The sequence below is a fragment of the Takifugu flavidus genome, chromosome 10, assembly GCF_003711565.1.
Source record: "Takifugu flavidus isolate HTHZ2018 chromosome 10, ASM371156v2, whole genome shotgun sequence".
Classification (NCBI taxonomy): Eukaryota; Metazoa; Chordata; class Actinopteri; order Tetraodontiformes; family Tetraodontidae; genus Takifugu; species Takifugu flavidus.
The window spans coordinates 15,166,749-15,190,612 of NC_079529.1; the positions used below are offsets into that span (position 1 = coordinate 15,166,749).

The window sequence follows — 23,864 nt, forward strand, 5'->3', positions numbered from 1 at the left end:
TGAGCTTGTGCCTACCTGAGAACATTTACCGGCCATAATCATCATATTTTCTCTGACATTATCTTATGTTTACTTCCATGAGGGCAACACCTCATGCTGTCCTGATCTCACACTGGTCTTGAGGTCACCTGAAGTCTAGATTCCACAGATACCAGTCTCATAGATCTCATGATGTGCTGTTGAACTATAAATCTCAGATTGGCAGATCCAAAGCCCATGTTCTCTAGAGCACAGTCAGAGCGGCTGTTGGGTCTTTGGTCACTTATTTTTCCAAAGAAGTGGTCTGTTCTAAAGCATTTAGCAGACTAACTCTGCACCATGCACAAAGGCAATAGAGATGTTCATTTATACAGCACAGAAAATGAATGCTGCACCTCTGAACTCCTTGAAGTGAATTGTTAAAACCAGATTTACCACAAAATGCAAGAGAATCTCACAAGACTCTTCTGTTCAAGGCAAATCCAAGAGCTGTGAAGTAGTTCCTGTACTGTAAAACTTCAGACCTTAACAAATGTAAGTCTATAATCAAAAGACAGCGCATCTTAGTTATTAGCTGTTAGAATTGCAAGCCAAATAAAAGCACTGATGAATACGTAGATTATACAGCCACAAATTGCCGCTGTAATGAATGTCAGCCCCCAAATGTGCCCTTTGAACAAGCTCGTTGTTCATGCGGTTGGTCAAATGATTCTACTATAGTCTCCTCATTTCTCTTACCACTATTTTAACTTTGATTTTTATTCAAGCTTTTTATGCCAGAGACAAAAAAAACAGATATACACAGCTACAATATAATAGTTTTTATAAAGGGAGAGATACACAACAAGAATTGCCATTTTTCTCACAGTTTTAAAATCCATAGATTGTTAACTATATGAACAAACACACTGATAAGTAGTTTAAACCTATTGCACCCTAAAACACACGTCTATGTAATACATTCAATTGAGGACAGTAAAATGTTAAAATTGTATAAGCGGGAATATTTAATTGCTTTAAATAGGGGTACAAGTGGAACCTTTTTGTTTAGCGATACCTGTGAATATAGGCCCACATATTTTTGGAAAAGAAAAAGTGACTGAAAGTCCTACCATCCTTCACTTAGCGACTAACAAATGTTACAATATTGTTTTTGATCTCTTTACACATGTTAATGAAAGTGTATATACAACAGAGCACTAAAGCCACCTTAAAAACACATCCATGGCTGACTCAGAATTGGACATCAGAATACTCGGTCTCCTCTCCGTCACATGTCCTGGACTTTACCAGAAGACCAGACTTTGGCAAAAAGTTCACCGTAGTGTAGGAGAGTTCCGTTTCATCTTCACTGGTTTCTGCTGAGTCATCATTCAGTTGGTTGGAAGGTTGGACAGCTTGTGCTACACTGAAGTTCTCATAGTCCTCCAGCTCTGATCCCACCGTCTAAAGTCAATGCAGAGAGTGCAGTTTTAGTTTAGGGTGTTATTCCTGTTCACCTATAGGAGTGTTTTTCCATCATAAGTACAAGCATGGTAGGTAAACGTCATATAGCTGAAATAAAAGAAACCTGACAAAGTGTCTTACCGTTTCAGGGGAATGTTTTTGAGACACTATTGCGTTTGCAACCACCCTCATCTCTTCTTTTGCCTTCGGCCTACAAGAAAATGGTCTGTGAATTTGTTAGTTAAAACCAGACCAGACACCTTAAATAAAAGAGAATCTCACTTGTTTCCATTTCCAAACTGCAAAGCTGCATAGTTTAAAGAGTCATCTTCCATCTGAGTGACCGGATTTTCTTCAGAGGACGTCTAAGAAGGGGCACAGAGGAGACAATTGTGGATTTGGAATCATGTCTTTCATTGGTATCAAATGCTCAGATCTGATGAGCCGGTGACCCATCCAGGGCTGAACCCTGCCTTATATGCAGCTAGGCTAGGCTCCCAGTAATCCCACAAGGGAAATGACAAAAAAAATCTAATCTGTACTCTTCTATATTTGAGCGGACGTGAGTGTTTCAAAGACAGCAAGGCTTCTGGTTTTTCTCAGTCCTGCTGTATTTTAATGATGAATTAATGAAGTTGCGGGGAAACTCACCATTGCTGCAGGATGTAGCTGCAGATGATAGTAAATGTTGTCAAAACTGGACATGGGCCTGTTCAACAGCAAAAGTTAACAGTAACAGTCATTCTGCTTCCCAATGAGGACACGTTGCAATATGAGCAGGAGCATAAACGTCTTGTGCTGAGCAGAGGCGATGCATGTATTTGTTGTCTTACGTGCTGTCTGCATGAGGCCGCCATCGCTGAGCCTCTGTTGTGCACGGCTGGTCTGGCAAAAGGTCATCTCTGCTCCTGGAGGGTGTTGCACTCACCGACTGGTTGTTCCTCCCTCTGCCATCGCTCTAAATTAATGTACACGTGCACATAGATAAAATATACAATTTGGCTCAGATCTGTTCAAGAAAAACAAACTCTTGCATTAACAGTTCATCACCGGACAAGCAAAACAGCTTTTATTCCATTGGAAATGATTCTTGTGCCTAAAAAAATGGGAAAAAAAGACAAAACCGATTACAGACGGAAGAAGTTTCAGCAGAATATTTTCAGAAAATATCTTATACCCTACCTGTGGGCAAAGAAAATGATAGCAAAAACAAGAAGAATGGCCAAAAAAATAATGAAGAACTTTATAAAGCCTCCTGTGTTGTAAAGAAAGAGAGAGTTTTAGTGTGGAAGAAAAGCTGGTGAACGGGCGTCATTGTTGCTCAGTGCAGGGCTGAAAAGGACCAAAAAACTCACCACCAGCAAACAGTGTGACAGGCTCCGACTCTCTTTCATTGATTTCATTCTTTGCAATGCAGTAATAGATGCCAGGTTGGTCTGAATAGACTGTGAACATCTCACGCTCAGACATTTTGGCATCCCTTCCTGGGTCCTTTCCTTTTTTGTACCATGAGAAGTGGTTAGCTGGAGGATAACACTGAGCACTGCAGATCAGGGTCACAAAGCTCTTCCCATCTTCATGCTCCATTTCTGGCAAGATCCTGATCTTTGTCTGCTTTGGAGCGTCTAAATAGGGGAGAGTTATTGTTATTGTCTTCTAGAGCAATTAAACCGTTTCCTTCATAAGGAGTTAAGACTTCATGAGGACTATTTAAGGATTTTTTTTGTAATACCATTTCTTGATTGTATCAGCCTACTCACACAGTACATGAACCACAGCTTGCTGAGAGTTTCCAGTTCCAATTGCATTTGTGGCTCTGCAGCTGTATTGTCCACTGTCAGAAGGACTGACTGACTCCAGGGTGAAGGTCTGGGTGTTCTGGAGGATTACAGGCTTTCCGTCAATCCACTTCATCCAGGTAAATGACGTCACTTCTGGGTAGGACTTAGCATTGCATTGCAAAGTCAGTGATGTGTTTTCCTTGATGTTGAGGCCGGATTCAGGTTGGACCATCACATTTTTGGGTGCATCTGTATTTTTCCACAAATGTGACAAAAACTGTCAATGATTCACCTCGGGTCATTTCATAGGCACAGTGAGCAGATGTCTGGGTAAATTAGCAGTCCTGTTCAGTACTGAAGTCTGAAAATCACCAGTAAATATACAAACAGATTGTAGAATGAAAAGAGAAAGATCTTGTTTTTGTTTTCTTTTCATGCTGTGGTGCTTATTTTTGAAAAATTATGATGTAACTGAATCACTTACATCTCACCAATAACTTGTTTTTCTTTGTCTGTGAACCTTCTGCGTTAGTTGCAGTGCAGTTGTAGAAACCCGCATGGGCTGCAGTTGCATTAACTGTATAGCTGAGTTGGTTGACGTGCTGCTGGCTTGGTAGCTGAATATACTCTGGTGAGGAGTTTGTTGCCAGCATCTTTGTCAGTGTGAGCTGTGCCAGGGGAAAGCTTTCTACAGTACAGTTAATGGTGACGAGCTCCCCCTCGGTGGCCACAGAGTTCATAACCAGCAGGAGGTTGGTGGGAGCATCTGCGAAGAAACAAGATTAAACAGGAAGAAACCTTGACTTCTGTTCATGACTGGCAGCCTACACTAATGGCTTATGGTAGCATTGCTAAGATAAGGCTAAGACAACGGTTGGATTGCTGTAGCCATCGAGTAAAGGACTACAACGGTTTTTCTAACAGGAGAGATAAGCTTAATCTGAAAAATCAAGAAGGATTTAGCCTTCTCTTAGCCTCTTCCAATCTCACTTAATACATGTGGTGCTCCCTGCCGCTGCCTCGACCAGGGTCGAGGTGTTGTGTGGTGTGGTGGTGGTGTTTACCTCTATTGTAATAAATGACGTTGACTGGATGAACAAATAATCGGAAAATAATAATAAATATGAAAGTAAATGCAATACAGTATATGTAAAGTATTATAATAAGGGGCGGTGAATGTTTGTGTTTCTATAAATTAGCCCATCTAGCACCAAAGACCATATTCTAAGTCATTTAAATCACATTTCTTGTTTATTCCCATGAGTGATTTGAATTTCAGCAGGTCAAGTCTTCATAGCTGATGCATAAAGTTGCAGCATTGTCATTGGTTAATCAGATTAGCTGCTCCAGATTAAATTATACCTAAATTGATGTTTCTGATGGAGACATGCATGAGTTATACATATCATGAAGCATTGTCCCCGATAGCTAAAGTACTTACAGTGAACAACAATGCACTTGGGCTTGCTCTTCTCCCCTGTACCGATGGCATTGGTTGCATTACATATATAACAGGCTTCATCAGATCTTTGGACTTCTTTCAAGGTTATGGTGCTCTTATGTGTTGACATCCATAATTGTGAGTCAACCTGGGTCTTGTTTTTGTAGCGGTACCAAGAGAATCTTTGTGGAAATGGTTCGGCAGCCGTTACACAAGATATATCTAAATCCTGGCCGACTTTCACATTATTATCTTTACTGAGGGAAATGTTCGTTCTCCTCGGGCTGTCTGAAAAATAATTAGATTGAATGATTACTATAGCCATAACAGCAGAGGCACATAAGCCTTATAATAGACAGGAGTTACATAAAACTTACATTGAACTTTAATTTGAACTGGGTTTGATGTTCCAGTCCCTATGCTGTTAGTAGCTGCACATGTGTAGGATCCACTGTCATCTGGCTCTAATGGTTTCACATAGTGTTTGGAGGGACCATCAGAAACTAATTTCTGATTTTTATACCAGGTGTAGCGCCCAGGCTCTGGGTTACTCTTCAGTAAAATGCAGGATAAAGACAAGGTCTTGCCCTCGTTAAGGACGATTTCACCCGAACTCTCCTTCAGTTCAACATATGGCTTATCTGAAAGAAAAATGTTTGATATTTAAGCTCATCAGTGTTATAATTTATCAAAAAAATCTCTGTGATGGATGTATTTCTTGCAAATTCATCTTCATTGTTGGTAACTTAAAAAGATATTTAATGTGACAAACTATTAAAAAAAGATTCCAAATTGTGAAATACTGAACGGACTTACATTGAACAGTTAAATCCATTTCATTGGATTTTTGTTCTCCGTGTGTGTTATTAGCTACACAATAGTAGTTTCCATTTTGTGAAGGTGCAACTGATGTGATGTTCCACTGTGCCAGCTTGGACACTTGAGATCCATTTTGAAACCACGTAAAGTTGGGGTAGGGTTGACCTCTGGCAGAGCAGGAAAAGGTCACAGGCTGGCCTTGCTTGACGAGCAAAGGGGTTACTTCAGCAATTACGTTTTTAGGCTCATCTGTCCAATAAAAAGAAAAAAAACCATCTGTCTTTGATTTTTTTTTTTAAAGTTCTTTGCACAGTCACCATCACCAAGAGGTACAAAAAGAACCATTAAGTGAAACCAGTACATCAATATCCGCTCTGTGTTTCTGAACTCACATTCAACCCGTAACGTCATATTTTGAATCAGATAAGGGTCTGTGATGAGTCGAACTTGACATGAAATCTCCATCCCATCATCCTCCCAGCTGGCTGTAAAATTGGCACCAACAAATGTTTTGTTGCATTCCTGATATTTGAAAGTCTTTTGTGGTACAGATGTAAGCATTAGCTCATGAGGACAGGAAGCCACGGTAGAGCATCTTAAGACCACATTATCAGAGTCTTTGACGACAGGGTGGTTCTCCAAAGTGACTGGACACCGATTCTCTGAAAATATAAAAAACCCCAGACAATTTAAAAAATAATAATAGAATATAATTAATTTTTACTGTAATACAATACTGCATTAATTAAATTAGCATTTAAAGTAATTTCCTTTTTAGCAATTATCAGACAGTTTTTACTCTTTTTTAAATAGTTTTTAAAAAACAAAAAGTATCAACATTATTCATAAATGCAATAACCAATTGAAATCAATTTGTTTAAGCAAACTACATCAAAATATAGAGGAACTACTTGACAAATCAGCCTAACCAGCATGTTTTTAGCAGGGAGACACGGCCCAGTGTTTGATTGTAAAGTTTTATTTTTATTTGTATACTTTATTATCTACGAGCTGGAATCTATCGCCATGAAGAAGGTTAGAATTTTATTTGGTTGCAAATCTGCTTTAAAGTGGAGACGACATGAATCATTTTTCACAACTTGCTTTTCACACGATATCTATTTAAGGATTGCCTCTAATCTCATCAATTTGTCAATCAAAAGCCATTCAAATGGAAATGTAAAGATTCCAAACGATAAATTAGTTGGTCAATTGGGAATTAGAGAACGACATTAAATCACTTCCTGTGTGTTGAGAACTTTAAGGTTTCTAATCATCACTGACCGATAATGGAGAGCCTCGCTGTTTTAGTAGTCCAGACAATATTGCCTTTACTTCTGAAACGGTATTCTCCATTGTCTCCTTTCTCCAGGTTGCAGATTAAAATGCTGCATCGTGGTGACGAGCTTGGCTTCGTCCAGGTGGTGGATGCAGAGCCAACGTATTTCACTCTTGTTGCAAAGGCTGGACTGACAGGATATAGTGAATTGTTGGAACTATAAATTATAGTGGAATTAAAATCCTTTTTTTCATCATCCCATATTGCGTCTTTCATCCAAAACCAGTTTGAATCTCTAATATCAACATATTCTGATACATGGCATTTGATTTCAGCACATGACCCCTCTGTAGCAGTCAAGGGATGGTCCTCTAGTTTGAAGTACTGGGGTGTGTAATAAGGAGAAACATCTGTTGGAGTAGAAAAGTCAGACTGCATATAAAATGTGTATAAATACAATTGAAAAAAATGTAGTGGTGTGATGGAAGACAATCCTACTTTTGGCCAGGCTTAGAAAGAGAAACCAAAACGTCTGAGCCTTCATCTTCATGCAGAATTAACGATAGACATCTAAAAGTATAAGAGAAGAAAGCACTGTACAAATTTTACAGGATTATAGGAGGTTTTTGTTTTGACATACTTTGCTATATTTTCATTTAAAGGCCAAATCAGTTTTCTTTCTAACGCTTTGTTTTCTGGTCTGAGAAATCTCTTTCTAATTTTTCTCTAATTTTACAAACAAATTTAGGATTTTAGGACCCCAATAAAAGAACACAAACAAAAGCCTTGATGAATCTGTGCAACTATAATTATTGCTTTAAAAAACACTTTAAACATTTTAAAGCTTGGGTTAATAGTTCTCTTTCTGATATATTTTTTCTTCTTTTTGTTCCCCCCAAAATATTTTACGCAAATAAATGCTTGTTCTCACCTCAGAGGAGCCACCCGTTAAAGTTTGGAGTACTTCTCGGAAAAAGGAAGTGTCCACAGTTAAATGATTTCAAACCATAAAGGTTTTGCATACCATCTCTAAAACTGCTCACCAACTGCTTTTTGCGGGTAAGCACCTTCCTTCTTCCTCTTTTTGATGCTTTGAGAAGTTAATGTCAATTCTCGGCCATTAGAAAAAGTGACTCTTGGTGCAGGTTTAAAGTGCATAGCAAATAAAAGTTTTTGAAGAACCCAAATAAATTGAACCAAAAGCAAAAAAATGAAGCATCAAATATTAAAGCTGAGTAAAATATACGATACACTTCTCAAGACCCACTATTTTCTCGGCATCTGTCAGCATTTCATCTGTAGTACTGTTAAAAGCACAGAACACAGCAGTGACGGGACGGGTGACCTGTCAGAACATTGCTGCCATTTTGATTAAATCGAAGTCCTTTTTCCTGTCACTAGACATGCATTACCAGCCCAATAGACCACTCCACTCTCAGAATGCTGGTCTCCTTGTGGTCCCCAGAGTCTCTAGAGGTAAACCTCTCCTCTCCTCTCCTCTCCTCTCCTCTCCTCTCTCTCCTCTCCTCTCCTCTCCTCTCCTCTCCTTTCCTCTCCTCTCCTCTCCTCTCCTCTCCTCTCCTCTCCTCTCCTCTCCTCTCCTCTCCTCTCCTCTCCTCTCCTCTCATAGGAAATGATCTGACGCTGGTGGGCCGGTGTCAGCGGCTCAAAAGGGCCGCCACTCATTCAGATCAGCTGGAGGTGTGGCAGGTGCCATGATGTCACCTCAAGAACTGAAAGAGAGGCTAACAGCATGTTATGTCCCCCTGATTTCATCTGACTAACACTTCATCACTCTCTTTATATATAGATAGTTACATGTAGACACCCACTGAGAGAGAGAACAAGTCACTGGAATGTTTTCAGGCTCCAGTCAACAGGTCCAAAAAAATTCCAGTCCTAATAGTTCTATAAATATTTTTTGATAATCAATTTGACTTCATTTACTCTTTGCCAGCTCATTCTGTTGCCTTCAGTACAACTCTGCTGTAATGTGACTGAGCACTCTAATCCTGCCTTTTCTTCACTGTAAAATTATATAGTGTTTACTCAATATTTATTCTTATTATTTTACTATTTATTATTTAAGTTTCAGGCAAGTTACAGCTGATTGAAGTTGTAAAGGAAATGGCAAACATTTCCTGACATCATGTTCAAAATTTCATATTCAAATTTACTGTACATTTTTTTTCGTTAAAAATGTGACTAAAACCTGATGAAGTTTGAAAATGGGGAACTAATGTCGGCTACTGTATGTTTAAGGTTTCAACATAGATTACTTTTAAAGAAAACTTTAAAAGAAAGCCGCTTTTAAATATCAGCAAAGGAAATTGACATCTTTTTCCATATTTATGTCTTTTTCATCTTTCAGAAGAATGAATGAACAAAATTGTTTGCAAATGACTTAAAATGATCTAAATAACCATGAAAGAAAAAGGTGATGCTCTCCGTCTTCCGGTAAAGTTATGTAAAGTGAATTTATTAGCGCACTCCATGTTCATCCAAGCAGCATTTTCATCCTTCTATCTTTTATACAACTATTTGCTTTACAAACAAAATGTGTTCAGAAATCTAACTTTACCTATATTTACAAGATTAAGAGTCACCCAAAAAAGATTTGCCTTCTTTCAAAGAAAGATATCAAGGGTATCATTTTTAATGTCACAATTTAGGAGTAGCCCGAAGGGGTAATGGCGAAACTTCCCTACATGAATAGAAGTCCAAAGTTAATGTGTATGGAAGCGTGAATTCAAAAGATATAAAGAATATATTATCATATATTTTCTACAGTCAGAGAAGGAATTATTAGTAGAAAAACAACTATATAATCAAGCACCTCCAGGTTAATTGCCATATTTTTGAACCAGTCCAATAAGACATCTCAAGAGTGCTTCTTATGCCTTCCAGTTGCATTTGGAAATGAAGAGTCATCTAGAGGTCATAACAACAGTAGGCCTCTTGTAGGGTGCTTAGCATGAGATAGATATTCACGTATCTGCACATAGCACTGCTATTCTGCTATTCTCATCCATAAGGTCCAAAACTCTACCATATCATTTCCAGAAATCCTTCCATTCACCATCCCACTCCGGTCCTCCAACAACTCCATTGGCTCCCTAATTAAATAACATATAAGATAAAAATCATGTTCCCCAACTCAGCATGTTTCCACTGCAGAAACTTGAGATTAATTTTACAGGGCCAGATCTTTGGTGTGTCTCCAACATTTACAGGAATTCTTGCAGAGTTTAATCAGGTCCCTGCTACAGGGTAGGTACTTAAACCATCCCTGACAAATTCCTGAGGGGGAATGAAGTTAAACCTAGAGCAGGATGTGACAAGGAACCTGGCAGAAGAGGAGTTTTAGCCTAGCAGACACAGCTACTCCTCCAGTATCACAACACCACATGTGCAGTTTTCTTAATGTTCATTAACACACTGCTGTGTACACAGGAACAAGAGATCAGAGTTTAAAAAAATATCGCTTGGGAAACACTGTAACCTCACACTTCACGGACTCAGCTACTTCCTCCCTGATGTTTTCTTTAGGTCGCTGAGGGCCAAGTGACAGGAACTGCTGCTGTGGAGGTCCTGCCGCCAGTATTTATCAGGAACCCCTGCAGTGGAAGCCTCCTCCAGGCCCTTCACTATCCCTCTGAACTACTGCTCTTCCTCTGCCTTCCAACTCACTCAACCCTCTGTCTACCTGCCCGTCATGGGGTCCATACCCTTCTGGCACACTCTGGAACTCCCTTCCACATATTCCTTTTGATCAACCAATTATTCCTTTTACCCAAGTGTTGTTTTTAAGCTATGCTGTTTTAAGTTGTGTTTTTTCTTCCTTCCTTTCTCATCCTTTTTTCTTTCTCTATTTTTACTGCCTGTTTTAACTATGTAGGTTTTTATCTGTGGTCTGTCTGAGAGCCAAACCAGGGAAGCAGCGGTAGAAAACCTATTTTCCTTAAAGGATGGTAGGAATCCATGCAAGGGTGCTAAGAGGCCAGTGTGGTCATAGATGGGGTTTTTTTGTACAAACAAGACACAACAATGAAGCTCAACAGAACCTGAAGGTCCATCAAATACATCAGTCCATCATCAGTTAATAGGAGGCGTCTTTGACGTCTTCATATGTCATTCATTATATCTTTTACATTTGAATACACCTCTGTGTTGTCACCTCTCTCTTCTTCTGAGAATGCTTGCTTTTTATTCTCTACCATCTCTTCCTTGTTGCCCTCTGTCATTTTACCTTCCACTTTGGCATTTTCTTTTCTTCCTTTTTCTTTTTTCATGATTTCTGAGTATTCTGTTTCCATGGACTGTTGTGTCTTGCTTCCATTCCTGGGAGTATTTCTTTTCAACACTGAGAAGTCAATGTTGGCGTACTCCACATCTGTTAGACCGGCATCAAGATCAACTTCATTTGCTTCTAGACCACCTCCTCCCTCTCCATCTGCCTTTTGGTAGCATGTGTGATTCTTTTCCTCTGGCAGACCAGCATATATCTGTTGAAAACAATGTTGGTGTCAATCATAAAACAGCTGCAATAAGGGACAAGAATATTTATGCTGACCAAATGTTTCTCAGTTTCATACATTTTTATATCTTAAATGGGGAAGAGAGAAATAGTTCCAATGAAACTGCATAAATTTAAAAGTGAAAACATCTACAAAAAACAGCCCATTTAGCAACTAAATGTAGTAGAAACCAAGTGACTATGTGATTATTTTTTAAACTCCTTTAAATTACAAAAAATAATAAATATCCTTTAAATAATATTTGTGTCAAGAATTTTGTCTGCTGCACAGCTCTGGCAGTCTCCTCTACCGGCCATCCGAAACATTGATTCTTTCACTGTCTTTAAATCCACCATCTGTTTCAATTGCCTCCTCTCTGTTACCACGCTTTCCCGGCACTTTGGTCACTTCTTACGCATCTTTCAGGGTTATGACTGCTGTTTGTTTTCACTTTGACATTACACATTTTTCTCCTTTTTCCACCCACACAGACAGACAGACAGACAGACAGACAGACAGACAGACAGACAGACAGACAGACAGACAGACACAGACAGACAGACAGACAGACAGACAGACAGACAGATACCAATGGATCCCCTTGACTGGCAACCATCTCCAGAGGTTCATTACGGTTGCCATAGTGTTTCAGATTCCTGAAGAAAATAAATACAGTTTACTGATAGACCTATTGCTTAAATTATCCATGAACAGATTTTCAGTGATCATTAAACTACATTATACGTACAGCACCTTGAGAATAAATAGCAAATGGCTGCTGAAAGAATCACTCCAATCAAAAAGGCAATGGTGACTTCTGGCCAGGAAATTCCTTTAGAAATTGGATCAATAATCACTGGGACTAAAGAAGAAATATATACATACGTATAGTTATGTTGCATATGAGTGTTTTGCAGCAGGTTTTGTTCTTCTTATATTCAGAAATATCCACCTTCCGGTGTTGTAATCTCTGTGGTTATGAGGGTTTCTTTAATTTCCCCATTGCTGTTGCTGCTGACGCACTCCACTGCAGGGTTGCTTTTGTCATTTGCAGATAGACTGAATGTGCTGTTGATGGTGTTTTTTGAGACTGTGGTGATCACAGTGTACTCAGTGTGGTTCCCTAAACGCCGCCATTTAATGGATGGTAAAGGGATCCCCTGACTGACGCACACACATGTCAAGACCTTTGAGCCCAGCTTGCACCCAGATGATTTTAAAATCCTCGGAAAGACTGGAACAATATAAAAGAAAGAGCAAAATTGTGAAGGAAATATGTTTTGATAGATGATCTATTGGAATGACTTGGAAAATCTACTTCATCAAAATCTATCATCAGACATTACAAGACTCCTCATATCTGTAAAGCAAGACGAAGATTCTATTAAGAATAGTGGAACATAATACACCACATAAATGCATATATTATAGCCTACGAATATAAAGGCAATTCCTACTGAAATGCAGCCGGCTCAGCTGAAACCACATATCATGACAAATTATTCATTTGATTGATATTGTTGTGGGTGCTGCTGACAGCATAAAGGGAGGAGTGATGGAAGAGGGGAGGGCAGAAAAAGGAGAGGAAAGAAAACATACATGTCATTGCCATTCAGCTTGAAAGTTCATGAATGAAAATGTACTGAAGCGTATAGTAAAATGTACTGTAAAATTTTCAAAACTAGGCAAAAAGCACTTTACCAAGCAGCTGAGTCCCTTAAGAATCCACAATATCCCCCAAATTTAAATATTTGTTCCTCAGCCCATTTTCAACATTTGCTGAAAGTCTCGCTAAAATGACTTTGTAACCATTGAGGTGGGCTGTCACCTAACCGTTTTGGTGGTGGTTACAATAGCACTATAAACACCAAACCACTGAAATTCAAGTAAAGATAAAAGTCCCCACATAGACTGTCTATGGTGTTATTAGCTCCTCAAAGGAGGTTATGTGACACCTGCTGTTTCTTTGGTTTTTAGTAACTCCAAAACAGATTTTGATTAAATGTCCCTCAAAGAAAGAGCCATAGAAGAGCCCATTAAAGTATTTGAGTAATGCTGTACTTGGGTGGTCTAGAAGGAGAATATTGTGAAAAGATATGCCTTCGTAAGTATTTCATTAACCACCACAATCATGTCTGAATCAAATACATGTGGAAGACCTAGGCTTAATTTTTTTTAAATAATTTAGATTTACTTACAAATCACTTTTATGTCAACTTTTTCCATCAGGGTCGTATTGAGATGCTTTGCTGTACAAATGTATTGGCCGGAATCTTCGGCTGTTACATTTGAAAGAGAAAAACTTGCCATCCCATCCCTTTGTTCCTGCTGGAAGCTCCTGCTGTTATTATCACTTCCATAGAAATCGCTGGAATTGATTTGCAAAAATGTCTCTGTTGTTTCTGGAGATTTTGTCCATGTGAGGACAGAGGGAGGGAAACTATCAAGACTACAAGTTAGATTCAGAGTCTCACCCTCCCTTATAATTAAAGCCCCCAATACTTCGATTTCTTTAACATCTGAAAAGTAGAATCACAGCATTACTCTCACTCGAGTTATAGAAATTAATTTACTTTTTGGCAGAAACCAAAAGCAAAGAGGAAAACTACTCACATGTCACATTCAGAGTAACAGTCTCAAGTGTTGTAATGTTGTTCCTGTAGCGAACTGCACAGGTGACATTGGCGTCATGAGATTCAGCCAATGAGTTGAAGGTCAAAGTTGAGCTCATTTTCCATGTGACCTCAGTCATCTTCTCAACAGATATGTTTCCTGTGAAGCGAAACTCCTCCTTTCCTCCTTCTGTCCACGTCCAGGTGATTTTAGGATCAGATCCGGAGCAGAGACCAGGAGCCGTGCAGGTCAGCGAGCCCTGTTGGCCCTCGGTCAGAGGAGGAACCATCACTGTGGGCTTCTGGCTCAGAGCTGATCAGAGAGAAAAACATGTGGAATCCAGAGTTTTAAGATAATGTTGGCATAATTTTAGATTACTTGGAAACATTTCCCAGAAGTGTTTTTAATTCTTAGTCGTTTCAGAAAGGACTGCAGCTCCTACTCGCAGCCCCTAGGGGTCAGCAACGCTCAAGCGGTTTTATGCAGGTAAGTTTTGAACATTTTAAATCTATTGCATCTGGATGAAGCCATATAGGATATGTTGCAATATATTAGGCACTTTAATACTTATTCTGTGAGAACTACAGACTTGGTGATGGTAAATCAACTTGACAGATTATGTAATTCTTGGAAAGAATAAAGAAAGATACAAACTAATGTGCCATTTAAATGTGAGAAGTGTTTTTGTGCTGCAGACATCAGACTCCTACCTTTAGCAGAAACAAATACCCTTACTGGAAACGTAAATCCTTCTTGATTCCCATAATAATTCACACCATTGAGTCTGAGCTGATAGGATCCAGAGTCTGACTCTGTCAAGTCATTGACAATGATGCTGCAGTTTTCGAGACGCAAATCAGGCTCAAGCAGCGACACTCGTTCTTTGAACCCATCTTGAACTTTTCGTCTGTTCAGATGGAATATGATATCTGATTCAGCACACTTTGATTTGGAGGCATCGCATTTGAACCAAACCATATTCTGGGGTGTGAAAGAAAACGGTGTGCTGAAAGAACATGGTATCACAACGCATAGTCCAGCCTCGGCTTTTATCTCCTCTTCAGGGAAAGAGACACAGAATCCAGACATACCGATACATCTTTCCCTCAACATCACTGATGAACCTGTCAAATTGAGACACCAGTGCAGAAGATACTTAAATTCTCATAAAATTTTTACATTTAAAATTCCCAAAAGTTACTTTAAATAAATGAAACACATTTAGGGTGGTTTATTACAAACATACAAAATAAAATGATTTCGACCTAAAACTTAGTATATGAGTACTTTATGTATGTGAGTACTTTAAACCATCTCAAAATTTTAAATGCGTTTTAAATGTCCTCAACAGCAATGCTTACCTTTGTCTGTGTTCACAAGGACAAGCAGAATGATCCAGGTGAGAACTGCCATTCTTTGACTTTATTTTTTCTCTTGTGTGGTTGCATTAAAATGTTCCAGTAGTTTAAGCATAAGAAACCCACAAAGCAAACCCAGAAACTAATAGTGCTCCAAAGAGGATGTTGCAGTCTCAGCTAAAGTTGCATAATCCGCAGTTCACTGCTGTGCTAACCATGCATGAGTACATTGTGCATGTGTGTGAGCGTGTGTGTGTGTGTGTCTACCTATGCCACAAGTCTCTGAAAATTCAGTGATATTTTATTTTGTTATGTTGTTACATTATATTATATAACATGTTGTTATATAACATACCATGTTATATTATGTTTTAGGGGGACCCTCCTGCCATCAGCATTGATGATGTTATTTCTTGTATGGTTTCTCTGCTCCCCCCAACCCCTCTGTATCCATCAACAGGTCTAGCAGTATGCTGGCCTGCCGACCTCCGACCCTGCTGACGCACTCTTATACCAGCAGCTTCTACTATTAATGTATCTCTATGATCTCTGCCTATTCTCTCCTCTACCTATCCTCCCCCCTCTCCTCTCTCTCTACCCAGCCAGCCATCAGCAGGAGGGTCCCCCTACATGAGCCTGGTCCTGCTCAAGATATCTTCCTGTTAAAGGGGAGTTTTTCCTTGCCACTGTTGTTTGTTGGGGGTCAGGCCCTGGGATTCTGGAAAGTGCCTAGAAACAATTTTGATTGTAACAGATGCTATATAAATAAAAATGTATTGATTGATTGTTATATTGTTATGTTAAGTTCTATAACTTTTTTACAGTCTAAAAGAATACACTGGAGTTATTCCTCTCACCAACTGTCTTCTAATGTTTCTGCTGAACATTTTGGTTTTGTGAAATAACAAAGTTTGAGGAAGTGCAACCGTTCTATCTTAAAATGGCCTCAAAGCCTTCAACAAAAAAAAAATCCCCATAGAAACTCACTTCCATAGGTAAAGAACAAGTAATTTTTATATATTGTTTTAAAGTGATACAATTTAGTTTAGGCACTTAAACAGGTAATAATAAGTGTGACATTTTCAGTTAGAATTTAATAACAGACATGAAAACGTTATTAGAAAGTAATACTTGATTTAATAAAGTTGACACACTCAAGGTGTGTTCCCTGAGTCAGCCATCTGTTTCACTTAGACTACCAGTTTGAGACTTTTGATTTTATTTTGAACAGAATAGTTAACATTAACTAGCCTTAACCTGCCCAATAATCATCGAAAATGACTTGTTTTTCGAGAGAGTTATAGCATTTATTATATAATCCTAGAATTAATAAGAAAATAAATAAATAAATGTGCAATTTACCAAGAGACCTGTATATAGATTCATCTAAACTAGACAGAGGACACACACTGACATTGCACAAAGCAGCTGAAATAGAACAAATGACGTGAGTTGTTTGATTATCTGATGATTATGTGTAGAAAGGTCACTGTGCTTAACACACATCAAAACTGTCACTCAACATTCTCAAATATACAACAAACATGATAATTCTAATTATCCACCTGAATAATAGCTGAAGGCTTGGTCTCCCATTCTACCATTAAAGAGTCTGGAACCTCCAGTAAACAGCTGTGGATGATACACCGTTATCAGCTCCTACAGATATGGAGTTTGGCCTGAGGACCTTGTGGGTCTGAAGAAGAATTTCAAAGTCTGGATTTTATAGACAATGAAGAGAAGACAGAGTCAGAACTCCTGTCAGAACTGGAGCTCATCATTTTCACACCATTTTCCCTTTTCACAGAATTGTCATAAAGCAAATAACAATAAATATATAACAAATTACAATAGCCCAACCTAGAAATAAATGTTTAAATTCATTTTTCAGCATTACTCATTGTAAATATGGTCCTAGGAACCTGTTGTATCTTTTCCTCTGGAGCTGTGCGGTAACGTATTGCATCACTTCCTGTCTTCCTGTCTGTCAAGAGTTCGTTGCTTGCACTGTGCACGAGGTGTTGTATTCACTTTACCTAAAATTGAACACTTGGGACATTCTAGTCACCTGATAACAGTGTGAAATCACCCATATTAAACAGACACAGGGCTCCGCCGATTATCATCGTTAGCATGGCCTCAGCATCTGTTTCACCCGGTGTCTTTGTCTGTTCAGCGTGTTAAATGTTTAGTTACTCCTCTGCCTCCTTTAGAGAAGGGACTAGGTGCAGAAAGTGTAGTTTATTTACGGCTATGGAGGCGAGACTAGGTGAGCTTGAGACGTGGTCCCGCAGCTTGGAGTTAGCTGGAGTTGCATCAGGTAGTCAGGAGAAGCTAGCTGCTGCGGAGCCGCCTAGCGTAGCTTCAGCTAGCTGTCCCCCGGCAGCAGCCGGCTAGCCAGAGCGAACCAAAGGCCCACGGTGCACCACCACCCGCTTCCCGTGGCTAACCGTTTTTCCCCACTCGGCGACACACCCGCTGAGAAACCGACCCGAAAGACTGGTTTAGATCATATTTATCTGATAGATACCAGTTTGCTCATGTCCATGGTGTTCCCTCCTCATACAGTAGGGTTAGCCACGGAGTTCCTCAAAGTTCTGTACTTGGACCAATCCTTTTCACCTTGTACATGCTTCCCTTAGGGAACATTATTCGGCAGCATGGGATAAATGTTCATTGTTATGCTGATGACACCCAGCTTTATTTATCCATGAAACCAGAGGAGACAGAGAAGTTAGTGAAGCTTCAGATCTGTCTTAAAGACCTAAAGTCCTGGATGTCTTAAAATTTTGTCCTCCTTAACTCAGGAAAAACTGAGGTCATGGTCCTGAACCTCTCAGGGATAGATTAGATCACATGATCACTCTAGATGGTATCTCATTAACATCTAGTCTCTCTGTGAGGAATCTAGGAGTAACTTTTGACCAAAATCTCTCCTTCAACTCACACATTAAATTAGTCTCTAGAAGTGCCTTTTTTCACTTGAGAAACATCACAAAGATCAGGAAGCTGCTGACGCGGCATGATGCTGAAAAGTTAGTCCATGCATTTGTTACTTCCAGGCTGGACTATTGTAATTCTTTATTATCAGGGTGTCCAAACAACTCTTTAAGCCTCCAGTTGATCCAAAATGCTGCAGCCAGAGTTCTGACAGGTATTGACAAAAGAGATCACATTACTCCTGTAATGGCGTCTCTTCATTGGCTGCCCGTTAAATTTAGAATAATTTTTAAAACCCTTCTTTTGACCTACAAGGTCCTCAGAGGCCTAGCTCCTAACTATATACAGTATATTTCCCAGCATCATCATTTCAGGGCTCTTCTTTACCCCTCCATTTTGGTTATATAAATAGTTGAAAAGAACTGATCCTAGAGTGACACATTTTTAAATTCAAGTTATTTGAAAGAAAACATCTTGTCAAGAAAAACGATATTTTATATATGGAAAATAATTCCCAAAATATGAACTCTTATATGTTCTCATCATTTAGACACTGAATTAAGGATTCAACAGATTAATCAGAGCTGGTGAATAACATCATATTCTGATGTTGGGTGTGTCTTCTGCAGAGACATGTATGTGCTGTTCTCATTCTTTGCTCTTGTCTTTTGTCCTGCTTTCCTGTAGGACAGCAGAGGGATGGTGAACTTCCAGCATTTACAGATTTCAAAAGCAAAAAAGAAACCCCCAAAGGTGCAAACTCACCACAGTCTCAGGATACAGATGACAGAGACAACACCGATGATAAGAGCCACAGCAGCGACAGACCAGGGGAGCACACTGTCAGAGTCACTACACTGCACAGCACCTGTCAAAGACGGCAACTAATTCACTATGTAATTCCTTTATCACATATAAATTCTAAATTCTTTATTTAGAGTTTGACATAGTGATTAATGATAATGTGTCTGCAGTGCCTGAGATACCGTATTTTCACGACTATAAGGCGCACTGTATTAAAAGGCGCAGTCTCAGTTATGGGTGTTATATCTGTATTTAAAACATACATAAGGCACACTGTATTTTTAGGCGCATGTTAAAACATACAGTAAAAATAACAACGGAAGTAAAACAGTGAATTTCGACACATTTATTGAACAAAATATTTATTCTTCCGCCACAAAACCATCAAAGTTTTCATCTTCTGTATATGAATTAAACAGCTGCGCTATTTTAATATCCAACATCCTGAATTCCTCTTCTTCATCATCTGAATCAGACTCATCGTCTGGTTCCGCTTCAGCGTTGATGCCAGCTTTTGTGAAAGCTCTTACAATACATGAAGACGGTATCATAGCCCATGCGTCTACAATCCACCCGCATATGGTGGCATAACTTGCCCGCCACTGCCTCATAGTCTTTGTGAAGGAGTGTTCACCTTCCGTCATCCAGCGCTCTGTCCGTCTCCATGGCAGCCGAGAACCACGGTGAACGACGACTTCTCGTGCCCTGTTGTGCGTATCACCACCATACCGGTCCCTTTTTCTCCACTTTTTGGGTCAAAGGGATGTCAAAAGTCAGAGGGATCTCATCCATGTAGGTGCGGAAGATGGCCACCCTTTCGTGGTAATCCGCCTCATAAAGCGAAAACACTAAGATTGCTCGATTGCCATTTTCAGCCGCATATTCAATGGCCTGCAGTTTAGAGTAAGCCTCATTCATACACGTTACGCTTGACCGGCGCCATTTTAGGGGATCCTTACACGTAGGTGTGCCGCTAATCGATTGGCGGAGCGTTTACCGTAGTGCACCCACCAAAGGCGCACAGCAGATTTTGGAACTCAGGCCACACACAAGGCGCACCATATTATAAGGCGCACCGTCGATTTTTGAGAAAATCTCAGTGTTTTAGGTGCGCCTTATTGTCGTGAAAATACGGTAATCAGAATGAGAATTATGATACAGTGGGACCTCTACTTACGAACGTCTCTACATGCGGAATTTTGAGGTTACGAAACGTCTTAACGGGAAAATATTTCCTCTTGTTACGAAAGAAATTTCAGGATATGAAAGGCAAAAATACGCTACCGCTGCTACTCGCAGCTCGCGGAGTTTAGCGAATGCAAACATGCTTGTAGCTGCTCTGCCATTGGCTATCGCCTAGCATTTTCCTGTCATCCCGTTGGCTAGGAGGGACGTCAATATGTAAAAGTTTGTGTGTATCCCAGCGTCACCTTCGTTTAACTTTTATTTGTTGTGGGTGTTCGTATGTTTGTGCATAAGATGGCGGTGTTATCACAAGTGTTAAGGTTTGTTGCTAGTCATGACGGCTAATGTAAGATTAGCCTGTAATGAAGTTCATTTTGTTCCTGGAGAAGCCTTGCATTGAATTCCTACATTTATTGTGCGGTAATCTAATTGTAACATGTATTTGTTACATTTTTATGATTTATAAAAAAAAATTATGTCCGAATTTTTGGGGGCGTGGAATGGATTAGGGCATTTACATGGAAAATGCGTCTCTACTTACATAATTTTCAGGTTACAAAACAACTTCCGGAACCAATTAATTTTGTAAGTAGAGGTCCCACTGTATATCAGCGAATACTGGTCATGTAGTTGTGTGTGATTCACCATTTTCCCTAGTAGACGTCCTAAGAACTTTGAGGTTGTGCTGCACCCTCCCAACACCATTGTTGCTGACACAGTGGACAGTGTGGTTGTAGTCTGTCACACTTAAACTGATGGTGCTGTTTACTGTGGAGTCTGATACAGTAGTAATTATAAAGTACTCAGTGTGATTTTTCAGTAAAGGCCATGAGATGGTGGGTAATGGGACCCCCTGACTTATGCATATGCAGGTCAAGATGTCTGACTGAATGCCGCATCCAGACGTATTGAGGATCTTTGGAGAAGCTTAAACAACAACAGAGCAACAATCTGACCATCATATGAATGCAACTCTTCTGAAAAGAAAGATAATTTCATACGCAATCTCGTTGACAGAGAACCTGAGAAAAGTGCCACTACTACAAGAGAGAATGTACTCACCATTGATGGTTAGAGTCACAGTCTCCTCTGTACTGATGTTGTTCTTGAAGCTGACCTTACATGTGACATTTGAAAGGTGTTGAGAGGCTGTAGCCTCAAACATCAAAGTTGAGGCGTGTGTGAATGTTCCACCAGTCATCTCGTCAGTAGTCACACCAGTGATATTTCCTATAAGGTGAGAATCCTCATTTCTTCTTCCTGTCCACTTCCAGGTGATTTCCGGATCAGATCCAGAGCAGCGACCAGGAGCCCTGCAGGTCAGTGTGGCCCTCTGTCCCTCCGTCAAAGGAGGAACCATCACCGTGGGCTTCTGGCTCAGGGCTGATCAGACAGCAGTACATTGCTGGGGTCAGTTAAACAATCCTTTTTCATGTGGTCTAAAATAATCTGCTCTTTCAAATAACCCATTCTGCCACCATGAATCTACAGTAAAAGAGAAATATTTCAATGATCAAAGTGAGCAGATGGAATGCTGCATCGGGTGAATGTCACAGTCAAATGTGTGCTGCTCAGGTTTGTATTTACTACTGCGTAGACACCGGCTGACACCAGAACAATGTAGCAGACACGGTGTTACGATCAGTTTTATTTTTGTAAGACATTAAAATGCAGATGTGTTGCCCTTGTTTATGTTTTTTTTGTATCACAACATCTGCTGTGCTGATTTTGCTGTTACTCTACGTACCTTTTACAGAAATAACCATTCTTAGAAGAGGTGAATTTGGTTTTCCTCCAAAGAATGAGAAATAGGATCCAGAGTCTGATTCAGTCAGGTCATTCATGATTATACTGCAGTTCCTCGAAATCGGATCATAGTCCATCAGTGCCTGTCGTTCATTAAACCCATGAATGAACGGCATGACTGCATTGTCACATTCTTGAGTCGATCCACATTTGAACCAAGATATTTTTTGTGGAAGACCAAAAGGAAAGCCTGAGAAAGAGCATGGAATCACAACACAGAGTCCCGCCTCCGCCGAGACCTCTTCTTCCACAGTGATACAAAGACTCTTTGCACACTGTGTTCTTATGCTAGCAGATGGATCTGTAAACAGGGGTAACATGTACACACTTCACCACAAAAAATAGCTAATCCTGACAAACGTGCTTGTGTTTACATCAAAAACCTGGCACAAATGTACATACCTCCCACAAGAACCATCAGCATTACCCAGAAAAGAACAAACATCCTGACTCTGTAATGATGATGACGAAACTCAGTTTCTTCACCAAGAAGTTAGTACTTCTGTGGATGTAAAACACACAACAAAAAATAGGTGCAAGATCTAACCACATTAGTACAGAGAATGCAGATTACAAGGATTTAAGATACATTTTCCTGTCCAGACAAAGTAAATATATATATTTAAAAAATAACACAAGAACTTCAAATTCAGCTGTTATACTTCAGATGTGGTCAAAGCTGGTGGGTAATGAGAATAATACTTATTTAGGTCATCATTAATGGTAAACACATGCTAGGTTGAGCAGCTAATTGGCAGCAGTAACTAATCTTTTTCATTAGCACAGTAAAAGTGTCTACAACATCACTGGTCTGAGGGTCAGAGGAAGGTGGTGAAGACAGAGGTGGGTCTGTGGTCTATGGGTGAATCAGGATGAATTGTAAGAATTAAAAAACATTTTGTCTGCATTTCACCCATTGTGCCTCAACAGCATGTGGTCATGGGGTGAAAGGGTTCAACTGTGCTCTAATCATGACTGTGTAAAATAGTTTTAAAATAGCTCATCTGGCGCTAGTAAACTGGTAACGTGTTTATTTTTCATATGGTTCCATTCTGGGGTTTTTTTTCTCACACAATGACTTTATATTGCAATTTCAAAGACTTCCTCATTGCTGATATTTCTCTAAGATTGCTGAGCAAATAAGCAATGAGACAGTTGGTTAGCAAAGCAAATAAAGGATTGAAAGTATAATCTTATAACAAAATGGCAAATGAAAAACCAAGAAGAGATGGATACTTTACCGTTTTTTCTGCCCAGTTCTTCTCTCTTGTGTCTTTGTGGCTCTGCCCTCACAGCTGATTTTTCTTCCCTCTCCTTTATGCCTGCTTCTGTTTTTGTTGTCAGCGTCCAAATTAACCCAGAAAGATCAATTTTGCTTTTAAAATCATCCACCCATTAACACTATTTACTAAATACCAGATAAATAAACAGCAAAACAGTACAATTTATAGACACCCTTTATAAGCACCCTGCTAATTAGCATTAGCATCATAGTGTGGAGTGTTTATGAAGCTATTGAAGGTTTACCTTGAAGACAGGAAAAACTTAATTGATTAATCAACATTTTGAAGCCTGTTTTTTGCTTTTCATTATTAATTTGTAGGTTGACCTTAGAACAGATAAAGTGGCATACAGGTTTGTGGTTTTAAAAACAAGTACACTAAGAGAAGCCAACAATGATGCAGAAATCTGCTGTCCTTGGTAATAATGCTAAACTACAGAGCTAAATAAATAAGAAATTGTCACTAATACACCAAGAAAAGAATATCCAAAATTAAGGTCCCTTAATGTGTTAATGTGTGACTGTTCACACATTAACACAAACAGCATTTTAGCAACCTATTAGTTTCCCAATTTGCACAGATCAGATCATGTGTTTTACAACACACGCACATG

The 23,864-nt window shown here is 39.5% G+C and overlaps 2 protein-coding genes across 5 annotated transcripts; both read right to left on the reverse strand.

The window, feature by feature from the left end:
* Nucleotides 1-785: 785 nt before the first annotated feature.
* si:dkey-24p1.1 (uncharacterized protein LOC556718 homolog) lies at nt 786-8,208 on the reverse strand. Of its 4 annotated transcripts, none has more exons than XM_057044798.1 (17): nt 7,677-8,208; nt 7,244-7,315; nt 6,751-7,155; nt 5,859-6,128; nt 5,464-5,715; nt 5,025-5,288; nt 4,648-4,935; nt 3,691-3,972; nt 3,186-3,455; nt 2,781-3,050; nt 2,608-2,680; nt 2,476-2,521; nt 2,259-2,383; nt 2,077-2,134; nt 1,708-1,790; nt 1,567-1,651; nt 786-1,425 (listed from the first exon to the last, which is right to left on the reverse strand). In XM_057044798.1, exons 2-17 carry the CDS (start codon nt 7,293-7,295, stop codon nt 1,213-1,215), a joined length of 3,036 nt encoding a protein of 1,011 aa, XP_056900778.1. In that variant the 5' UTR covers nt 7,296-7,315; nt 7,677-8,208; the 3' UTR covers nt 786-1,212. The 4 variants fall into 4 exon arrangements, with proteins under 4 accessions (XP_056900778.1, XP_056900779.1, XP_056900780.1 ...); XM_057044799.1 differs by having other exon boundaries at nt 7,244-7,339; XM_057044800.1 differs by lacking the exon at nt 7,677-8,208 and having other exon boundaries at nt 1,567-1,636; nt 7,244-7,553.
* A 989-nt stretch (nt 8,209-9,197) lies between these two features.
* Nucleotides 9,198-23,317, reverse strand: LOC130532475 (hemicentin-1-like). Its single transcript, XM_057045141.1, has 16 exons — nt 23,210-23,317; nt 22,371-22,470; nt 21,910-22,269; nt 21,225-21,545; nt 20,808-21,089; nt 18,939-19,041; nt 18,759-18,854; nt 16,648-16,661; nt 14,586-14,999; nt 13,876-14,187; nt 13,461-13,781; nt 12,597-12,622; nt 12,215-12,554; nt 12,016-12,124; nt 11,852-11,918; nt 9,198-11,250 (listed from the first exon to the last, which is right to left on the reverse strand). Exons 2-16 carry the CDS (start codon nt 22,411-22,413, stop codon nt 10,870-10,872), a joined length of 3,189 nt encoding a protein of 1,062 aa, XP_056901121.1. The 5' UTR covers nt 22,414-22,470; nt 23,210-23,317; the 3' UTR covers nt 9,198-10,869.
* Nucleotides 23,318-23,864: the final 547 nt, after the last annotated feature.

Excerpts from the sequence above, each read along its gene's own strand:
- si:dkey-24p1.1 (XM_057044798.1), bottom strand. The coding sequence starts at position 7,295 with ATGAAGATGAAGGCTCAGACGTTTTGGTTTCTCTTTCTAAGCCTGGCC. Across the intron at positions 3,051-3,185 it reads AGCTGTGGTTCATGTACTGT|ACGCTCCAAAGCAGACAAAG; the intron begins GTGAGTAGGCTG and ends TCCCCTATTTAG. Across the intron at positions 2,384-2,475 it reads AAAGCTGTTTTGCTTGTCCG|AGCGATGGCAGAGGGAGGAA; the intron begins GTGATGAACTGT and ends ACATTAATTTAG.
- LOC130532475 (XM_057045141.1), bottom strand. The coding sequence starts at position 22,413 with ATGTTTGTTCTTTTCTGGGTAATGCTGATGGTTCTTGTGGGAG. Across the intron at positions 19,042-20,807 it reads GACGTCTACTAGGGAAAATG|GTGCTGTGCAGTGTAGTGAC; the intron begins GTGAATCACACA and ends CGTCTTTGACAG. Across the intron at positions 14,188-14,585 it reads GGTATTTGTTTCTGCTAAAG|CTCTGAGCCAGAAGCCCACA; the intron begins GTAGGAGTCTGA and ends CTCTCTGATCAG.